The 23,045-nt window shown below is 31.1% G+C and overlaps 1 protein-coding gene across 1 annotated transcript in view; it reads left to right on the plus strand.

The window, feature by feature from the left end:
* LOC127712763 (uncharacterized) overlaps positions 1-12,129 on the plus strand; it is a 32,714-nt gene extending 20,585 nt beyond the window's left edge. The window contains exons 8-14 of the mRNA XM_052219383.1: positions 1,250-1,392; positions 1,670-1,742; positions 3,034-3,317; positions 4,284-4,356; positions 7,355-7,686; positions 8,220-8,274; positions 11,181-12,129. Coding sequence (XP_052075343.1) covers positions 1,250-1,392; positions 1,670-1,742; positions 3,034-3,317; positions 4,284-4,356; positions 7,355-7,686; positions 8,220-8,274; positions 11,181-11,308 — 1,088 coding nt within the window. The 3' untranslated portion in view covers positions 11,309-12,129. The remainder of the gene's footprint in view (positions 1-1,249; positions 1,393-1,669; positions 1,743-3,033; positions 3,318-4,283; positions 4,357-7,354; positions 7,687-8,219; positions 8,275-11,180) is intronic.
* The last annotated feature ends 10,916 nt before the right edge of the window (positions 12,130-23,045 follow it).

The following is a 23,045-nucleotide window of genomic DNA, read 5'->3' on the forward strand; positions in this document are numbered from 1 at the left end:
TTTCTGTTGAACTAATAGAAGAAATTGAGGTTATATCGAAATGAAAAAAGAACTAAATTACAGAAATCGCATAAATTTTATAATTGTTTAGTTAAAAGTACAGCTTATTTGAAAAAAATAAAAATAAGAATAAAAAAAAAAATAGGTCATCGATGAGTTAAAAAAGATATTTCAATATTAATGCAAAAAATGGCATTTTTGCACCAAAGGGAGATAATTTGGAGCTTTTTAAATGATATAAAGTTTTTAAAAGAGGGGTGAAAGATACCAGAGGAGCAGTCAAACTCATAAATCGAAAATAAACTGACAACGCCATGGCTAAAAATGAAAAAGACAAACAGACAAATAATAGTACACAAGAAACAACATAGACAACTAAAGACTGAGCAACACGAACCCCAACAAAACCTGGGGGTGATCTCAGGTGCTCCGGAAGGGTAAGCAGACCCTTAAAGTCAACTGGGGCCAAAACGAATTGATGTTTTTTGTTGTTTTTGTACCATATAATAAAGTAACAACTAATAGTGTAATAAGTAAAATTTGTAGTGATAATAATAATGTTTAAATTTTGGTTGAAATTTGTATACCCTGGAGCCTCCTTAAACTATTGAGATCTTTTGTAAACACGATTTTGACAGAACGAACAAATTTTCTAGATGAATTATTGGGATTTCACAAAAAGTTGCATACATAGATATGAATCAGACATCAAATATATTATGCATGTTTTAATGGTTGCATTACTAACTGTAGTAGGATTATTTGCATTCAGTAAAAAGTCGCATTATTTCCGAATTTAAAGTATTCAAAACCTGTTCACATTGAGAATGCCCTGAACATATAATGCTATTGGGAATTAAAACAAAAAATCCTGTAGGAACCTGTGTCCGTCAGGGGTAAATAAAACAACACATTAAACTTGAGGAAAACCGACGTGTTTTAAGCCTAATAATACCTCTTTCGATTAAAATAAAAATTGTATACTCCATATGCCTTGCTCATTCTTTGAAAGATATCAATAAACGTAGTTTTAAATCGCCATTATATATGTTAAATGTAATTTTATCAGATAAAGCTTAACAAAAACGATACAATTTAATTTGCTTGTATACTTTTTAGTTTTGTTTATTTTCAGAGAGTTCCCAAATTTAGTGATAAATTTTCTTTATTATCAACCCTACGAGAATCATCCATATTAATTTGGTTATAATAATCCCCAACTTATTCAGATAATTTATGTTTCTTCCAGACGCAGAAGCGTGTGTTTCTATGCAACCATGTCAAGAAAACAGAAAAACCTGTTTGTTGCATCGGCAAACATATTTATTTAAAACATCAACAACAGAGAATGTCTCTCCCTTAAGGAACACAAACACAGACGATAAGCCTCAGGTAAGATGTCTACATTTTTCTGAATAAATAACCCTGTTTAAAATGTATCAAGCGACTTACTATTGTGTCTATTGTAAATCTTTGATCGTATCTATTAAGTCTTTTACGACTTTGTAAGTACTTTCACGTAAACACATACATTTTTTTTTCATGAAAAATTACACATAACGTTTTCCGTTCAAATTGTTTTCATCTGAATTGTATAATGTAGACTGTTGCTCCTGAACCGACTTCATTGTTTCCGATAAAAAAATTAATAAACTTTTGTATTTTGTAGCAAAGTAAGAAGAAATTACGTATTCTTAAAAAAGTCCGTACACAGGATTGGAAAGGAAATGCTTTTCCAAAAGGTAATACTTGTCATCTTCTTTATAATCATTGTAGATATTTTTGTTTATATGGAGCAGATTTAATAGCAAAATATAACGGATAAAACAATTATGATATAATATGTCAGTCCTAATAGCTATTTCTTAGACATGCAAGTATTTACAACTTCGTTCATTACAATATGATATGTCTATCAGTTCTGGTACAGGCTAATGTTTACATATTTTTTAAACTAGCAAACAGATTGTACTTAGATAGGGAGAGATTGCTTGATGACATTGAATCTGATATAGCTGGATGGGACATAACTGTCATGGGTTTGAAAACAAGCCTCATATTCAGGACGTATCAAAAAGGTCATACGTCCTTCAGGTTTATATATATATCTTTTCCGTTCAAACATGACTGCAGTTATTATTAATTATGTACACTATATCAATCAACACGTTAATAACCCATTGGTACAATAAGAGAAAAGAGCAATTGTTTTAGAAAATAATCTGTCATGTGTTCGACATTACTGTTAAAGTCTGTAAGCCAAATTACAGGAATGTAAACATAACATACGGTCAAATATCAAACTATGTGAATATGCAGGTATCAGCACGGTTTTGCATGAATCAAACAAACGAAATGTTTTCTAATAAAAGAAATCAATATGTAAACTGAACGCATGAATTTTGGGCAGGTTGATTAGTTGTTGTCAATAACTTTAGATTTAGGCAATCACTATATTCATAGACTTTCAATTTAACTTTAACATTATATTTCTACTTAGCTTTTAAAATTGTACATTTGAGACATTTGGATAGAACATATGTGCATATACACACAACATTGTACGCCTATAGATGTTTTGGTTGCTTTTAATGGTAACGCAACACTTACATGACAAATCATAATCTTTATCCTTATACATAAAATGCCGTCAACAAAACTGTAGTCGATCATGTATTGGCTAGTATCTTTTCTATCGTGTAAATATAAGAGGAATGTAAACGGGAGAAAATTGTTGCTGTAACCTATCACAAAAAGTGCAAAAAATATCTGGATTTACAGGTCATTCGTCATAAGAAATACCTTAATGTTCTTGTGCATCTGTTTGTGTAATAATATTCACAAATACAAAGAAAAAAAAACAAACTTTATCTTTGATTTTTTTCTTGTTGACTAAAAAGTCTATTAACCATTGCTCAAACCCAAAGCATATTTTTTTCAATTTTAGATTATTAATCAATTAACGCTATAATAAAGACTACTATCATTATTAAGTATTGATTTCGTGATGAATTATCAATCTAAATATTTCAGTAAGAACATCACCTTCAGTCGTAGAAGCGTGTCCTCCTCTACAGCAATTGCACGAACATGAATATGAACATCGGCAGAAACCCTCAACACAGGAAGATAATGCATATGGCTTTTCAAACATGACGAATGCCAACACATTTGAGAAGCTTAAACGCAGATGTCTACACGGTGTTCATACTACTTGCGGACAAGTTAGCTCCCAAGTAGAATGTACGATGACAACTGAAAATAGGCAAATAAATCAAAGCAGCAATATACCTTTAGATTTCAATACCAAAAACAAGGTAATTGTTTTTCCATTTTGTTAAAATTCCCCAAAATAAAGGAATTAAGACAGATACAACCTATGTCAGTATCAACTTAGTGTAAGCTTAACTATAGAAAAATAGCAGTTGAGAATTTTTATCCTCAAATATATATCAACGGAAATTAAATCTGAATTTAAAACCAAGTTACTTTCAGAAGATAAAACAAAAAGTAAAAATAGTTATCAAAGGTACCAGGATTATAATTTAATACGCCAGACGCGCGTTTCGTCTGCATAAGACTCATCAGTGACGCTCATATCAAAATAGTGATAAAGCCAAACAAGTACAAAGTTGAAGAGCATTGAGGACCGAAAATAACTGATGTCCGTTAACCTCATTCAACAGTTACGAGTAATTAAGTACAACCTTGTGTCAAGCATTTTCATTTTTAATAGTTACAATTACTGTAGTAATATAGCTTTAAATACTCGAACACTCCAACCATGACTTACGGCCATATTTGATCTACTTCCGACCTGCAGTAAAACCCTACAACGTAGGACATCCGTTTAGTTGTGCAGAAGGTGTTTATACACAGTCCCGTACAGTCAGAATTAACACACGTTATTCGGATGTCTCATGTGAGCACGCTTACATCAACATTTTGAGAGGTTTGCAAGAGGATTGTCGCAAGAGTTATTTTGCAGACAATGAAGTATAATTGTTCGGAACAAAATACATTGAAGCTATTTGATAATTTTTGATAAGCTGAATAGATTAGGATTGTCCTCAATCTTCTGAATGGACTATCATATTTGAAACGCAACAAGTTGGATTGTGTTTTTGGCGGAACTTTGATAGTATATATTTGATCTTTTCACAACTTTGTCAGTACCTAGACATAAAAACAAAAACGTGTTTAAATGATAGGATATGTAGATTATCGGCTCTGATTACAGAATGTATTATAAACAACATTGCATTAACTGTTGTACTTTGTAGCGGTGCACGATGAATCCAGGTATTCTAACAGAACTCCTAACACAAGATTGTATAGTTGATGTTTATCAAAAAGGTAATACTTGTCAACTACGTTGTCGTTATTCGTTGCTGCAATCAACGATTTTATGGAGTAAATTATACGATTTCAACGATAGCATAATATCTCAGTGCTAATTGGTATCTCGTAAACATTCAAGTATTTACGGATATGATTTGTCTAACAGTCCAGGCTTATGCTTACATATGTCGTACGTAATATTAAAGATGGTACGTAGATAGTGATACATACTTGGATACGTTGAAATTGAATTTAAGTTTCGTTATTGTTGGTTTGAACATAATAGTCATGTGGAAGAAAACAAGGTACGATGTCTTTTCACGTTCATCAGTTTATTTACAGTAAATTCATGACTGCATATATTATTTATACAGGGCACTTTACTGTCTCACACGACAATACTACAAAAAGAGAAAAAGAGATGAAATAAGAATCTGTCGTTTGTTCGAAGTTCGTTTTTTTTAAATGTCTGTTGGTCAAATTATCTACACTTACCTTTTTTTCAAATATTTCACACACTTCTTTCTTATCTGAAATAGAGCCTTAAAAGTCACTGCATGACTTTAATAATTGTCATCTTACCATAACCCTTGTTTTGTGACATGAAATGCATAAAACCTGTATCAAGCTTCTCTGATAACAAATTGAAAGCATTTCATAATACAGTAAAAGAACAGTTCGATAGTAAGTCATTCTATTTTTAAGATTATAGAAGGTATCCAATCCTCTCTGTATCTAGTCTAAATCTTACTGTTTGCTCATTTATCTTTAAAAGTTACCAATTTTTTCCTCAAATGGTCAGTTAAGAAATTGTGTCACAATTATTTAAAATATCTTACCATATATCTAACATAATTTGGCTAGCATATGAATAAGTAGTGTTCAAACAAAGCCATACTTTCTTGCAAAAGTTGTAAGTATAAAGTTTCCAGTTTGATATATAAATCAATTATATAAGTTTTATAGAACTGCATGCATAACTTTATATCAAGGTTTTTGTTTTCTATTCAAAAGACCTTCATAACAATAAAATCGTAGCCTTGACCGGTCAAATGATCTGTTTTTTGTTGTTTTTTTTTGTCTCTGGAACCTAAAATTTTCTTGATAATTCTGTTGTTTTTTTGTGAATATAGTATATACAGTATATGTTTAGGAAAGAACACACTATGTTAGTTTCATAGAGGTATTCTTGTATCTCTAGCTTGTATTCTCTAATGCCGCGTTCATAAAAAAAGCACAGTTGGTGTTACGGCTTACTAAAACACCAAAAAACAACACCAATGTTCATAAAAGATCAATGAGTTTTGATGAACATTATGAATATGAAGAATAACTGTTATTAATTATTAACAATCTAAATTACATATATGCATATATTATGAATTGTCTTTGCATGCTGTTAACTGAGAAATAGGCTGAGTCATCATATTTAAGACACAACACTCTCTCAATCTTCAGGAAATATTTATAAAACTATATATTTGAGTCAATTTCATTAAAATCTATAAAAATAAACCAGATTTGGTGAAGTTTTACATTTTCAATTTAGGTTTCACTTTTCTAAATAAATTAAGACACTGCAATTTCCTCTTTACGGATAAAATTATCTCTTTAAAGTTTCGTAAAGAACTGTATCCTAGAACAGACATTTCTGCAGTATTATTTTTCAAAGGTGATAACAAAGGACTGTGCGTATTATTTTCACTATTTATATGCCTTGAATTTCTATTAGTTGAAAGGTATACTTCAAATCTGTATTAACCCTCACCTTCATTTGGATCTTCCTATGAGTTTAATTTGACTGCTTTTCATGAGTATTCATACTTATGTCTAGTAAAATTCCCAAAGTGTGTCTCTATGACATATGAAACATAAAGATCACATCTGGGAACCAGCAGGTAAATGTGTAAATAACAAACAGTTGCATCAAAGTGTGCCACTTTAGAGCTACTCATGTTTTTTTGCAGGTATAGAACAAAATCAATTTTTTCTGACAAAAAAAGAAACAAAACATTTTGGACATAATCATAAATGTTTGTCAATTTACTTTTGTTAGGTCAATAAATATAAGCATAAAGTTTCAGATTCACTTTCAAGATACATTTTTACTTAGGATTCAAACATGTACATCTAATACTGTTTTGATAGAAAAACACTTCTGTTAAACACATTAGATCGCACGATTATTGACATTTTAAGCTTATTTTAAGTGCACCATGACGTCATGTTGGCTTCAAAAAATCGTCAGCCGACCATTTATTGATCCCTACCTATATCTTCGTGGAAATATAAGAAACAATAACTTGAGAACCATGTTGGTGTTATATATCCGTAGAAGTACAATAAACATAAGTTAGCTATTATAAGTCATATAAATCTTCAGCTTAAAAAAAATGAAATGTTATACATACTTGAATGGCTTAGTTTTCGTTTAAAAACAAATTCACATGAAACTTCTTGTAAACAGAAATCGTTTATATTACAAAAAATGTCATAAATGTTCTTCTCATACTCTAATTCGCAAATATTTACCAGTATGCAAAGACCTTAACAACGAGAACTTTTGTTTGAATTTCGGTTACCGCACAGCGCAAGTGCGAGTTAAAAACCGTGATAACAGAATGTGAAAAAAAACCCAGCGTACAAGTAGGTAAATAGTAATAACTGTTTTAAAAGAACAAATTTATTACACCAAATCTAATAATAAACTGTAGACACAGAGATATATTTCGCCTGTCGTCATAAAATTTAAAAAAAATAATCTGATGGTCAGCAACATAATTTATTAATTTAGTCAATAAAGTATTATCTAGTGAGCACGTAATAATCGTCAAACCATGGTCAATATAATACTTCCATGGTCAAACAGATATTTTCATACTTTAAGCGTAACTACCAGTTTCAATTCATTAACTAATTTACTTTATTAAAAAGACTATTTAAATTAACCAACATTGTTTCATAATGAATAAACAATATAACTATTTCAGTAAAAACCTCCCTTCTGTTGTAGAATTATGCTCTCCTGGGCATCTATGGAAAAAACATGGATACGAAGATGCGCAGAAACCGTCAACAACAGAAAAAGATGCATATCCCGTATCAAATGCCGACACATTTGATAAGCATAAGAAAAAATGTCTACACAGGGAGCAAACTACTTGTGAAAAAGTCAGTTTAACAATGGAACGTTCGAATAGTACTGTAAATGGACAAATAATTCAAAGCAGCATCAATCATTTGAATCTCAAAATCAAAAACAATGACAATCTGTTTACTTTTTGTCAAAGCAAACCACAGTCAACCAATGGATGCAGTTACAGGCTATGGTATTATCAATTTAGTGTACGTATGCTTTATCAATAGCGATATAACAGTTGAGTGTATTTTCATTCAGTAGTAAAGTAAGACTTAAAGAATAAAGGGAGAAACCGGTTTAAAACCAAGTAAAATGCAATTACTGATGTTTTAAAACCACGTAGACCAATACATGACTAAGAAGCATTAATATACAATAAATCTTTTACCATATCAAAATAATATATGGTGTTGTTGCCAATGAGACATTTATGTTAATATAAAAGTAATACAAACAATGTTGCAGTAGTAACCCGCTATCAATTCTCAATTACTACATGTCTAAGGACGACTAGAGAAATATGGTCACTTATGGTTTACTTCCGACCGTCACAAAACCCTTTTAAATATGGGACGTCCATTTTTTTTTATCGGGATGAATAAATATACAGCCACAGCCGGTCAAACCATAACTGTTTTCGTTTAAATTGTTCTAATAAATATATAATGTAGATTGTCGCTTATGTACTGATTACATTAAGTCCTATTGAAAACTCTGCATACATTTCTATACTTTGTAGCAGTTTAGAAGGACACCAGGTATTATAACAGAAGTTCTCACACTCGATTGGACAGGTAATGTTTATCTAAAAGAAATTACTGGTCATCTAACAACAATTAACTTCTAGGCAACGTTGCAAGGAATTTTTATTTTTTCATATACGAAAAAAAAGGTTTTTATTCAAGATATGTAATATACCGAATTACAGACATCGAAATAAAAAAGCATATATATAATATATGCATAAATAGACCATAACACAACTCATCCGAAAAATTATAGTAATTGAACTTAAATTGAACGCAAACACATAATTCCTTATGCCATAAAAAGAAAAGAAGATTTCTTGTATCTGTGCACATTTATTGCTACGAATACCACTGAAAAAATTAGAATATTCACTTATGTACGATTTGAATGCTGCAATTATGTAAACAATTGAGATGGCTTAATGTGGACATCATACAGATTCATGGCACACATGGTATGGGTGCAAAACAGTTCATACATCTGAGCGCGTAAGAACCATCATGACATTGCATAAAAGGCCTTAGAGTTATGTGTCAAAGGAAAACAGTCGAAATTTACCATTCAAATGGTACTGGCAATAAAGGAGATAGAATGCATATCTGCAAACAACTAGCATATGTGCAATCCTAATCGTCACAAGCAAAAGTATGTTTGTCATGCCACATTCTTTGCCAAAAAAAAAAAACAAAACAAACAAAGCATCGTCGGTCAGTTCAGTCATTGTTTAGGTACACGTATGACTGCTGAACAGCTATTGAAAACTTGACAAATCGGACTGACTTGAAGGGTATACTTTGACATAGATGTTTTATGCGCACATTTGTCTAGAACAGTTGCAATATAATCATTTAAAACCCGAGTCGAATAGAGGTGCCAATTCATGGCAGTGAGGTCAACAAGCTAGTAACTACTTATACTGTGAATGGATTTCTTAGACCCCTATACCATCGAGCAAAAAATACAATCACAAAAATACCGAACTCCTAGGAAAATTCAAAACGGAAAGTCCCTTATCAAATGGCAAAACCAAAAGCTCAAACACATCAAACGAGTGGATAACAACTGTCATATTCCTGACTTGGTGCAGGCATTTTCTTATGTAGAAAATGGTGGATTAAACCTGGTTTTATTCATAGCTAAACCTCTCACTTGTATGACAGTCGCATACAATTCCATTATATTGACAACAATGTGCCAACAAAACAAACAATTTGTAGTTTATTTATAAAAAAAACATGTGTTGAAAGATATATTTAAAAGTTCAGATCTTTTTTCGGATATTTTTCCTATGCATGGATAACGATGTGTACTCATATATCTTGTATCTTTCAAATGACTGGTTATCTTCTGTTAAAAATCCAAGGCCAATGTTACCAGACTTGGGGTTATTGTAATTGTAATCATTAATCAGCTGTAATTGATTACAATTTTTCAAGTAATCATTGTAATCATTAATCAGCCAAGAATCTGATTACATGTAATTTAATTTAATCAATTACTTTTCAAGATACCCTGTAATCCTGATTACTTTTTGATTACATTCTGAATACAATGAAGAAAAAAAATCTAAAATTAGGTTAATGGTCAATATGGCATGCCTTAAATGAAACTTTTTCTTATTCGTATTTAATAAATGTTTAACTTGTTAAAATAGTTTTGTTTAATTTAAGCATGTTTATTGATGCATTAACTTCAGTGAAAAAAATGTTACAGTATTGAAAGTCAACATTATATGTACATTTGATAATGAATGTAACTTTCAAGTAATACTTTCTTCAACCCTAAATTATAATCCTTTGTTAATATTGTGATTATTGTCACTTTTGAATTGACATTCTAGAAGACCAATTAAGGTCTGTTTTCATTGCAATTACCAATTGTATGTATCTGTAGGACAAAATATATTTGATAAAAGAAAACTTAGACATATGAAAATTTATATAATTAACACCTATAAAAGGTGTGACAAATATGTTGTTTAAAATAAACAAATGTTGGTATATTTATGGGCATGTAAATTGCAAGGATTTTTAATACTTATATTTTGTTTAGAATTTTTTAAACAATTCTATCACAATTGTAGAAATGTTTTTAACTGGTAACTTTATTTCTGTCATATTCTAACTTCCCATGACTGCACCCTGAAATACATATAAAGTCTGGAAGATCCGAGAAAGACAAAAACCAATCTTCTTTACAAACTTTCATTCGGCTGAAGTCCACATAATTCAGAGATTAATGTGGTAAAGAGTAATGGTTCCTAACTAGTGACAAAATGTTCATGTATATATGTTGTGAATCTTTGTGGTTTACTAAATTGACGAAGTTTGAAGTTATTATTCAATAACGTAACAAAAAAAATCCTTTCTCAAAAAGTGCTAGTTACATGAAACCTTTATTTATTTCCATCATTCAAATGGGTTATTTGAAATTCATTGTAATCAAATGTAATCATGATTACTTGCCAATGAAATAATTAATTTAATCATTTATTTTGAGAAATGATGTTATCATTAATTAAATTTAATCGTAAAATTGACACAGTAATTGGAATTTAATCAATTACATTGAAAGTAATCGGACCAATCTCTGAATGGTACATGCATATTCAGGAAGATAAAAGGTTCGAGTGGTACAGGAAGATAAAAGGTTCGAGTGGTACATGTATACAAATTAACACCTCTGTGTAGAAGGTCGACACACAACCTCTGATTTCAATATCCTAGTTAAAAAGCTTCAGGAAGTTCTACCGTAAAACAGTGGCTTAGATCAAAATAACAAATGCAAAAATTCATTGGCTATAAAGTCTGATCATTTAAAACCCAATACAGATACTTTCACTGTCTCAAATGTATAAAAACAATGCCCCAGTCTGTAGTTATATATGATGCCATTTATTCTATCCATGCATTCATAACAACGATATGTTAATAATTATTCTTTTTTTTAGTTTTCAGAGTAAGGACCTTTCAAAACAATCAACTTTTACAGACGTCAGTTGGACTTTCAATGCATTTGTTTAATGAAGGATTCAGACAATCGGACGTTGAGGACTTATGTGAAGTAGTTGTTTCCTAGGCTGGTATTTTTGATTTGGCATCTGTCAGCCGCGTATGCCAAATCAAAAATACCTTGCCAATTGAAGAAGACAGAAACTGTATACATATCATAGCGTTACCATCAGGACAGAAAGACACTGTAAAGGAGTTTCTTTTCAAATGGCCAGCCATTGTTGATTTGTCATCTGCCGCTGCAGAGCGCCAAATCATCAATCCTGGTCCAGGAAAGGTGATTCCTGCAAATAGCATGAGACTACGCTGCCAAATAGTCCAGTTAGGGAGAAGTTTGAATTACTTTAGCAAACTGATTGCTTTCTTACCTCAAGGAACAAAGCAAGCTGTCTGTTACGGTAACGATCTAGTTGTTATTAGTCCAGAGTGTGAAAATGTAACATGCACTCAAAACGACTGCGTTGTTATCTGTGAACGTGGAAAATCAATCTGGTGTTACAAAAACTCTCTTGCTATTTGCAGTGTCAAGTGTGACAACGTTTTACTCGAAAACAACGAAATTCAGGTTTCAGTCGATAACAGTTTTGACCATCAGAGCTTTATCAACCAGAATTTTGGACTTGTCCTGTAGTAAAATGGTTTTCAGACTATGATATATTCAAATATTCACTAGGATCCTATGTTGTTATGCAATAGTTTTATTGAAATTCATCTTGTATGTTTGTTTATACAAATGACCCTGTTTCTGTGAAAAAGCATTACAGGATTACGTTGGAGTAAAGGTTCTAGTAGTTGAACATTTAATCAGTAATATATATATATATATTTACAGATCTAGCATTGTTGGGCTGATGTTTAGACGAGTTGTGTATATATATATATATATATATATATATATATATATATATATATATTTATAATGATATAAATTGAAATATGTTTTATGATATAAATTGAAATATGTATTGATTAAAACAAAATTTAATTCAATTATCTGTTGTTGTTTTTCATTTTTATTTCATTTGAAGTAAAAAATGAGAGAAAAATTTTGAAGCTAAATTATAGTATATTTGTATAGATCTAAATAAAAATCATACTGATGTAAATGAGCAATGCACATATAACTAATCCTTTTAGACTAAAAAAAGAAAGTCCGGAACTGATTGAAAATCTTTCTGGTGTGATATAAAATCTATTGCTAAATGTAGTTTCCAGTGTGTACATTCTAACCTGAATAATGATATCAAGGAATAAGTATAAGACCGATTCGTCGTCGGCAAAATTGTGTGTGTTTTTTTATGAAATGGCTAGATGGTAAATACTAAGTTGGAAAAGACGGCTGCATTATTTAGGCAAACGTTTTGGGATATATGCGTTAATGCCCCTATTTATATCTAGATAACATGTCTATTATTTTAAGATGAAAAGTAAACCAATACGACGAATGAAAAAGGCTCGGTAAAATGTAAATATAATCAAATTTGTATCAACAAGCATATTATTATAAAATTGTTATGTAACTGCATGCAGTATCTCTTTTCGGTTGTGAATACCAATCGCAATCGACCGTTTTTTATTGAATTTGGTGAAAAGCGAAATTGATGCTAATTTTTGTGAAGAACGTTGGTATGTTAATTTTGAAAATTAGACATATTTCTTATCTTTTGATTGTTATAATTATGCTTCAATGTGATCAAGGTAAGTACAGAATGGTTCGAATTTTAGCTATGAATAAGGGCCATGTTGAAATCTTGAATATTTGTGTCGTTATGTTTTTAAATAACCATACCAACATCCCCCAAACATGAATCCCCCTTTTTTAAGACATTTATTATCTAATGAATGGTCAATCCTCAGATGATGGTGTTTAAGAATAGTCAGACCTTGTTTACGTTTCAAAAGTTGCATCGGGTTATCATTGTTGTCCATTTCACGGCAAATTGAATGTTTTAGTCTAAAAAAGAAACACTTGATTTTTAAATTTTATTCAATTTGCAGAAAACGATTACTGGTATAAACTATCTATCACAGTGTTGTTTCCCTGTGCCGTTTTCAATCAAATCAAAATATAATATAACAAATGACAGGACATGTCGGTCAAACGACAGCAACAAAAACACTTTCGACACAGAGTTAGAATAGGATTTCTTTAAGAAGTAACAGGGTTCCGGCAAGTTGCAGGGTTTTTACAGGGTTCCGGCAAGTTACAAATCATACTTCCGCAGATACATTTGTCTGTTACAAAGTATGGTAAGTGCTCTAGGTGTCACTTCCTATATACAAGGTGATATTAGTGCCTCTGGAATAGTTCACCTTTTCAAGCTTGAAAATATGTGAATTGGTCGGGAAAACTATCAGACATATATGATAAGGTCCAGAAAGTCCCCATAATTTCTGTCATCTTTCTTGGAGTTCCCGGTTTTGTGTTTATCAACCAATTTTCTCTCTTTTGACACTTTGGTATTCAACTCTTATAGTTTACACACCACATGAAATCCAAACAATATGGTAAAGGTAACATTTTTACCTACGCAATATATGAAAAGGTATACATTTTTAATCGCAATCAGTGAAAAGGGTGGGGTAACCGAACCACAGCGGCACCCCTTATCAATTAAGTATTGAAGAGTAAGTGTTATAGAGTTATAAGTCTGATTATATATATATATATCACATTCACTGCCACTTTAGAAAAACTGTCTTTAAAGATTAGATTGACAATTTCTGTAATGTGATGGATGTCTTTAAAAAAAAAAGCTTTCGAATATTATATTATATATTAAATATTTAACACTGATTATGCCTTTTTAATCAAAGAATTTATTTATTTTATTGTCAAGCTATTCTTTTTTGTTTGATCCTTTATATACCGTATAGTTAATGCAAATGAAATGAGTAGCTTAGTCACTAAAATTAGACGATCCTTATAAGTACAAAAAAGCTATTGGTCTATCTACAATTTTAATATTACGTAGATAAGCTAAGTTTCAACTCATAAAGTGTCTAGAATGTGTATTCATATTTTATTTGCTTCTTTCTCCAATACACTGATGATATCTTTCTCTTTTGGTCGACCCTTGATGAAGTTAACTACCGTACAAAAAACAACAAAACAAACATCCCCGCCACCTACCCCCCTTAAAGAAAATAGAAATAATAAAAAAAAAAAATAACCGTGAGAATCTTGCTGCGGGACGAAAGACAAAAATACCGACTACAGCTTTAGACAACCAAACATCTAAAAGATTTTAGTAATCGTCGTCAAATGCACATGTATGCTATAAATATATAGCACGCCTTTTACGAATTAACGTATTTAATTCACTAAAAAAAGGAGCTTTGAGTGGATTACATATGTTAATGAGTAAGGCATGGCTATATATGATTTGTAACATTAATGGACACATGTCAAAGGTTAAATGCTGACAAATAAAACGTTAACTTGACTGTACTTTTGAATATGTCAATCAAATATAGTGGCGTGATACTGCATTTGTATATCTGATTTCCAGAAAATTAATTCATATGCAGATGTCAGTTGTATGTGTATGTCAGATCAAGAAGGTTGTAAAAGAAATCCCAAACAACTTCCTTGGTCAGATAAAGGTACATTTTAAGGAATTGTTGCCGTGGGATTCAGACTCGAAAGCAACCAATAAAGAACAAACAAACAAAAATCAATATGCATAGTAAAACTCATTTTAAAAAGAATCCAATGTCAAAATAGGTAACAGGAGAAACTAAGAGAACTGAGTATGATACATAAATTAACAAAGGACTACTAGCAGTTACTGACATGCCAGCTCTAGATCCAAATTAAACTGATTGAAAGATTATGTCTTCCTCATATCAAAATTAAGCACAATCCCTCCCGTTAGGGGTTAAGTATCATTTATGTACAATCATGAAATATATGAGAAGAACATAACCTGTAAAATTCATTTAAATCTCAATATACTGTAAATTCATAAATTATTGCGAGGTTTTTATTATTGGAAATAATGCCACTATATGAGTATGGCGATAATAAGAACTCGCATTTTGAAAGCTAAAACATAGATCTGTATATAATAGATTTTTCTGAAAGCGAAATAATTAAACTCGCATTCTTGTCTGCTTTTTTTTGGATAAATCGCAATAATAAATCACGCAATAATTTCTGAAATAACAGTAGTTTGAGCCGTGCGTAAGTGTCAATGATCACACCACGATCTCTAAGTATAAATTATAATGCACGTGCATATTTCTTAAGCCATTAGGTCGTTCTTGGCTAATAGACTATTTTCATATTACCGACTTTTGACTCTGATCATATAATTTTTCGACGAGTTACCTATTCTTCAATAAGACATTCTCGTAAATGTACTCGGTCAAGTAAGAGCAACGGAAATAAGTAAAGTCAAATATAAAATCGCAGCATTATTTGAGGAAAATTTCTGTTTTCCAATGATTTTGTCGTGTATAGGAAAAATTAAACGGTAAATTTCAACCCAATTTTACCGATTGAAAGCTTGATTTAAATGCTTTACGCTGCTTTTATTTGACTCGTTACCAGAATCTCCTACCACATAGAAGGTAACCTGTCGAAAAAATATAAACTCTGGAGTAAAAAGTCGGTAATATGAAAAAAGTCTATTGTGGCACGTAAACAAATTTTAAATTCGCAGTTATTCACACTATTTGAAAGCTGTCATTCTCGACTGGTTACACTTGGCATTAATTAAGACAGTTGTAAGGATATAAAAGAAGTTTAGAAAGTCAAACTAGTTGACTTTCTTAATGCTTTCAGTTACAAATTTCGTTTGGCAGAATATGACCACCTAAACAATTCAGATTTTAAAAATCCGACCGTTTTTGAAGGACAGCATGGTGTTTGTCCTCCCTTTTCAATGTTTCTTTAACTTTTATTGAAAACTGATACTAGTAATTTTAAATTTCATTCAGGAAGTTAAACTTAAGAAATACAATGCTAATTTTATTATTTTGTTGTTCTTTATTTTCAACAGAAGTAAACTGTTTTTTTTTAAACCAGCCTTTGAAGACGAGTTTCTATTTTCTTCGTAATAGTAAAAGCTCAATGATAAGTTAATATTGATATTAAAAGACCTCCCATTTTGAACAGCCGTTTTTGTGAGGATGTCTTTTAATGTCAATATTAACTTAATCATTGAACTTTTACTGACTTACAAACCGTCAAAAACATACGAAATATTCACAAAAAACACTTGCAGAAACCTTATTCCTCTGAAATTGAAGAGTCTAAATATGTTCAACCTAAATGATACATGTAGTTAAACAGTACTCAGACTGATATATACAATTAACAGTAACCAAATTGCAATGGAAATGGAAATGGACAGATCAAATGACAGTATATCATTTAATTATTTATTTATAATAACTTTTTTAGCATTAAATTAACACCAAATGATAGTTTTACAAAATTAGGGGTTAAAGTTATATTTTTGAATCCAACTTTGCAAAATATCGATTTCTTACTAAATAAATGATGCAATCAAAACCATATACAGACCTCATTTACAACTGACCATGAATATTCTGCACAACAAATGAACAACTTCTTGTTATATATATTTGATGTTTTTGATCTGTCGGTAACCATGAAATAGATTCGTAAAGATCAGACCTAAGAGAACAGTAAGTAAACTCTTCCAAAAATTAGCTATTTAGCTTATTTCATAACTTGTAATTGAACAGACCTAGATACATAAGGTCCTTCATGATATTCGTCGGTAAATGTTCGTTTTGTTTTTTATTCTGTAATTTTTCTACACTACGTACATGCGAATGCAAAAATAATTAGTGTTATCTGTTCAGTCCAATTAATTAATAGATCTTGCTTTGTTTGTTTGTTTTTTTTTTTAAATAAACACTATGCATGCAAACTTAAATGAATAAAACCGTATTAAAAAGCCTAAATGTAACATCTATAGCATCAAGTAAGTTTCACTGGTCCGATCAAAACGTGTTTAGGCGAGATATTTTCGTAAGTTCAATGTATAATATGAAAACAAACACTTTTATTTTAGTCGTCTGTCATTCCCTTTTCATGTCTAAATGAGGCACAAACACCATTTACCTTTTTTAGTTTTATCCTTGGCTGACAAAAATTCATATGTTATATCGTATTAAAACAGCAGATAAGAACCATAGTAAATAAATATTTAAAATTTTTAAAAAATCAGTCAGTTATGTAGTAAATTGAGGGGAAAAAAAGCAACAAAAAACATAAAAAATTGAATGGAAATTGTACATTATAGCATTTTACAAGATCGTGTCTATGTGTGCTAAGTACACAGAACAATTTATGATGTTGATTGATTGTTGTTTGCTTTAAGTTCAGTGACAAATATTTCATACTTGTTCATGATGAGAACACATAAATTTTAGATACAATTGGTAGGGTGACTTTCTTCCTGTGAACTGATATCTTGTGAACATACACGTTAAAAAAAAAACGATTCAGCGTGTCAGTCTATTAAAAATAAGGGTTAATACTCATATTATCGTCCTGAATATTTATTTTATTTGCCGCTGGTCGTCATCCATTATCATCATTTATTCTACCGTTATACTATACAGTGAAGTGTTGTTCTTCTACTGGTTTATATTACGCTTTGAAAATTCCTAAATTTTCAACGAACGAAATTAAAAAAGGGAAGGTGAAATTTTTCAACCATACACTTGTGATTGTTGGGATATCTTTGACAGTAAATAATATTAAATCAAATGTGTCTTTTGGGATACATTATATTTGACGGTAAACATTATTGAATTAACTCCGTATAACTATTATTTAGTCATGGGGAGGTTTTGAACCTATTATTCTGTATACGCATCTTTCTATAAAAAAAGGACTGAATGTTGACTCTTAATGTTTTGATTTGTCTGTGTCGTTGGGTTGCTGTTGCATTAATGTATACCTTTATCTCCTTTTATTCAAAACCAAATGATTCACTTGGGTATAGAAATAATGACATCTCTGGACCTATCCCGTCTCACAGTATACCCTTGGGTGCGTTCGTTTGACTTATCGGATATATAAATACGCAGCTTTGTCCGATCGTAATAGAAATGTATATCCAATGCCCGGTGTAGTGAGAATTTCACGCTATCTATACGTTAAAACATTTTAATAAGTCTATGAGAGGGAAATACGATCTACGCACGAGTTAAATGATTGAAAAGTGTAAACAACAAGAAAGATCAGCTAAATCTTTTCAAGTAAGTCGCATGTCTGATTTTTACACATTTTTTGCTACTTTTGCTAGAACAATAAAATTATACGTGATTTTTTTTATCAAAACCGATCATCAAGACAATATCTAAAAAAAAAAAAATGAAATGCCCGAAATAAATTCAATCCTTATATAAATTCTTTTTATCCATTTTTGTTAATTTTTGACAACTTTTATAACAATCTGAAATATAAATAAACTTGAAACAGCAAATGTTGTCACTTAGACGAAACTGCCACCATTGAACTTTTCAATATATAAGTTATTGCCACCCAATGAAGATTTGTTTTGTTCTGTTCTAATCCCCTCTCCTCTAATTTTTGCTGGAAAGGATACAATGTAACCCCTGATATGATGTGGACTACGACAATAGTTTTCAATGTTAAAACAAAAGATTAAATGCAAAGAGAAAAATGATGAAAGAAATGTTAAGATTAACGCTTCAATATTCAAATATAAATACGAATGAAATATATAAAAATTGGAAAACTGTTTAAAACAATTATCAAATGAAGAAAAATGATTATTACATCACTAGATGACGCCGATTAGTTAATTACTCCCTCAATGTCCGGTGGTCAATATGTCATGTATATTCACGACGACGTCGATCAACATGAAACAAATGACTATATTTTTAGAGTTGCACTTTTTTTCGTGCGTTTGTTAGAGGTAAAACGTTTGCCGGAAAGGAATAAAGTTGAACCACGATCAAAGTCGTAAGCTCATTCCCTCGTTTTTCTCCACGGTAGACGAATGCTAAAAACAATTCGTAATAAAATTACAATCAATAACGGCCAGTATAAGTAAATGAGATATGGATTTTGTAGTGTAAATAACTTCCAATCGCAGCCAACATTTCCCAGTTCGGGACAGGATAGTTTTCCACTAAAATACCGTTTGATTATTGACCGGAGATATTAAGGCAAACAAAAGCAAATTGAATCAAAGATTTTCCAAAATTGTAAATGATGGTATTTCGCTGGGTGTTTTTCCACGATCCTATTTTGGACCCCCTGATTTTAGGAAAATCATGCCCGATTAACTTTTAGTAAATTGAATCCCAACTTAAAGACCTACACCAGGATAAATAAGTTCGAGTTACAATAAGTAAACAAAAGAAAACCTTTGTGTAATGACAAATGCACGAACAGGTTTGTACATGAAAAAAAATACATAAAGTCAAATAACTGCTAGCGGCTGACAAGTCGGTGCATAAGGAACGTTTTAATGTTTTCGACTTTAAAAGTGCGTCGGCAAGGGTTCTGAATATTCATTTTCGGAATCGAAAAAAGAGCCACGAAAGCTATTTTAGAGAGAGGAGAAAATCTGCCTTATACCAGAGATGAGTTCATTAAATATTTGGTATACATATTTGCCTTATGAACGTGAAATGTAACACTCTGCGTTCAGATGGGACTGATTGTTATGAATACTCTAAAGAATAAAAAAAATTGAAAATATTTCATCTGTATTAAACACCCCAAAAGCAGTCCTCGACCTATGAGATTGTCTTTCTAACTTTCTAAAAGAGTACACTACAACATTATCCGTATTTGTTATAAAGAATACGTAAACATTTGAAGTGTATTTCTCATGCACTGCTTAGATATAATTATATACAAATACAAATAGTTTTAAATATAAAGTATTTGACAAATGGCTGAAAAAACCCATATCTATATCTTATACCAAAGACTTATTTTCAAGTTTTAAATCCTTTTATCTAAAATATGAATTATAGGGAAAAAAGTTGAAATGCTTTTACCATTCCTTTGACACCGAAGTTGACAAGACAAGGCGAGAGAAGTTTATTAATACACGCAGGCACACATTGTGTTCAACAAAAGCAACATGATATAGTATACAAAATAATAAATTGGTCAATAAATATGACAAAGAAAACAAAACGCAACCCTTTTATCACTACGGGTGAAAAAGAGGTTTTCATTATTTGTGAAATAAGTTCAGGATAGTACTAGCGAAGAATAAAAAAGTCAACATAGATAATTAATAGAGTGAAGTAGTGGATCAAGGTGTAGGGATGCATTTTTAAAATAAATAAATTTGGTGTATTTACTGTCTTCTGATTGGTTAAAAGTATTACCTTTATTTTCAATGTTGTTAATTTTTATGGCGACACGCCCACTCTGACGTTGTGTATTCATACGCCAACATGTGTGTACGTTGCTATTGTTAATATAAATAGTATAAAAAGCTCTTTGAGCCTTATTTTTGATAGAAATTTATTTATAATGAATGGCTATTATTTCTTTTGAATTTATTGAACCATAAAATTAATTTTTGACTCTTCACATTTTACATAATCCGCTTCGCGGATTATTCAATGTGAAGAGTCAAAAATAAATTTTATGGTTCAATAAATTCAAAATAAATAATAGCCATTTATTAAATAAATTGTTTGATTTAACGTTACTGTGGTAATACATATGAATCGACATTAAAACTGATCCCAATAGTTCTACTTTGGGAAAAGTTTTGAACAGTTTTATTCCTGAACATGTTCAGAAAAAAGTTCTATAACAAATTATTGAGTGATCTTATTTCTAGCTCTTATTTAACCCCAAGTCTACACATGTTTTGAATTAAACAGATATATTAAAGATCTGAGAACAAAATACGAAGGAAATAAAAACAATTAAAATATGCACAACAACCACCCCCTCCACCAATAATAATAAAAAAAAAAAGAAAACAACAACCCATTCAAAAATATACTACAAAAAAAAAGAAACAAACAAACAAATACACACAGAACAGGAAGGTACAAATCCAAAGACATGTCCGAATTTAAAATATTCGCTTTTTTGTTTCAAAACAAAAACGTTTTTAAAGACTGCGATACATTTGTACATTGAAAGTATATAAATAACGAAACTTAAAGAAATTGGAGTTCTGTTTGGCTGTGTTGGTTGTAAAATTACAAAGTCAGGTTTGTTCAGAATGGAAATATTTAAGCTGATGCCTCCTGTAAAGACAGTGCCGCGCTCTCTGCATGATAAGATAACTTGCAAGAACTCTTTGAGGAGTCCGTAGGTTGTATGCTGCACAGAAACATTTCTGTCCATATCCAATATATCCTCATTTCAGAGGAAGTCCAAATCTGATCGACCTTTCTCCAAAAGTCTTCCATAATAGGACCTTTCTATTGTATTGTTAACTGGTAATTTGTTATCGTTCTGAACAGGCATGAAATACTTGTCACTGGACTTAAATGAAACATCAATCAATGTATGACAGGTGTGACCTTATCTGTTAGGGATTGATAAAAAGAAAAATCCACAATCAGGTGAATAAGGGGACGAACAATCGTCTGCCTCTTTGAAGGTAAGTTCCATGCCCTCGGCATATTATATTTACCATTCCAAACAACTCTCTGAAGCGTCTTCAGCAATTCTGTCTTCTTCGAAGAACCTATGTATTGCATATTATTACTTTGTTCTCGTCCTGAATGCGAAAAACATAATTGCTTCTTGACGTTCAACCTGAACGGCCTTTACATGACCTACCTATTGTAATTATAATTGGTAATGTGTTCTCGTAGTGAACATGCATGAAATATTTGCCACTGGACACTAATGAAACATCAATTATTCTATGACAAACGTGACCTTATCTGTTTGGGATTTATAAGAAAACTTAAAAATCAGCCGAAACGTGATGTTAAATCGTATGCCTCATTGAAGACAATTGCCTTGCCCTATACTCATAATCTCACCAGAGGTTGTGCTTAGTCTATACTAGTATTTTACCTGGGTAAAATATTACAATACTTTTGCCCAATCAATATTGGGAATATTAACAAAAATAGATAAAACATTTTTTTAGTCAAGAAGTCTTTTTTTTTTACGGTTGCTCTATCATGAAGCTTTATCACATAGTTCACTCGAATGTTTTGTAAACAGGCTGACATATTGTTATTTATTATAAAAGTAGCTACACGTGTTACATGTTGATTCGTCCGAAATTATCCCAAAGTGATTTATGAATTTTATGAAAATATTTTTCTCATTTTATTCTTTTTGCTCTTTTGTTGCCACTGTTTTCATTAAAATTGTATGACTATATCATAGTTCCGATTCGCACGCGCGTTAAATTACGCGGCCTTTCCATTGTTAACACACAGATGTACGTTACATTTTACTTTGAATTGTTCGTTAATAATCGCAATTCAAATCCTTCTGCTGCTACATGAACAATGTATATGCAACGCCGTTATACCCGACTTATCTTAAACATTTACATCACACCTAGACCTCAAAATAAGTTTAACTGCCTCTATACGTTGCGTTTTGCATTGAATATGGAGCGGTGTCTGTCCTTTAAAGTCTTTAGTAATTAGATTTGTTGTTTTTACAAGAAAGAAAACAATATATATGTACTTAGAACTGTAGCTGTGAAAGACGTCTTCCAAACAGAAAAGCATTTCTTTAGTTTAAAGGGATGTTGTAAACCGAGCATAACACCATGATAGTAAATATTTAAGTTATACACATAATTATATGCATTCACGGTAAAACTATC

This window comes from Mytilus californianus, unplaced genomic scaffold, assembly GCF_021869535.1.
Source record: "Mytilus californianus isolate M0D057914Y unplaced genomic scaffold, xbMytCali1.0.p SCAF_8, whole genome shotgun sequence".
Lineage (NCBI taxonomy): Eukaryota > Metazoa > Mollusca > Bivalvia > Mytilida > Mytilidae > Mytilus > Mytilus californianus.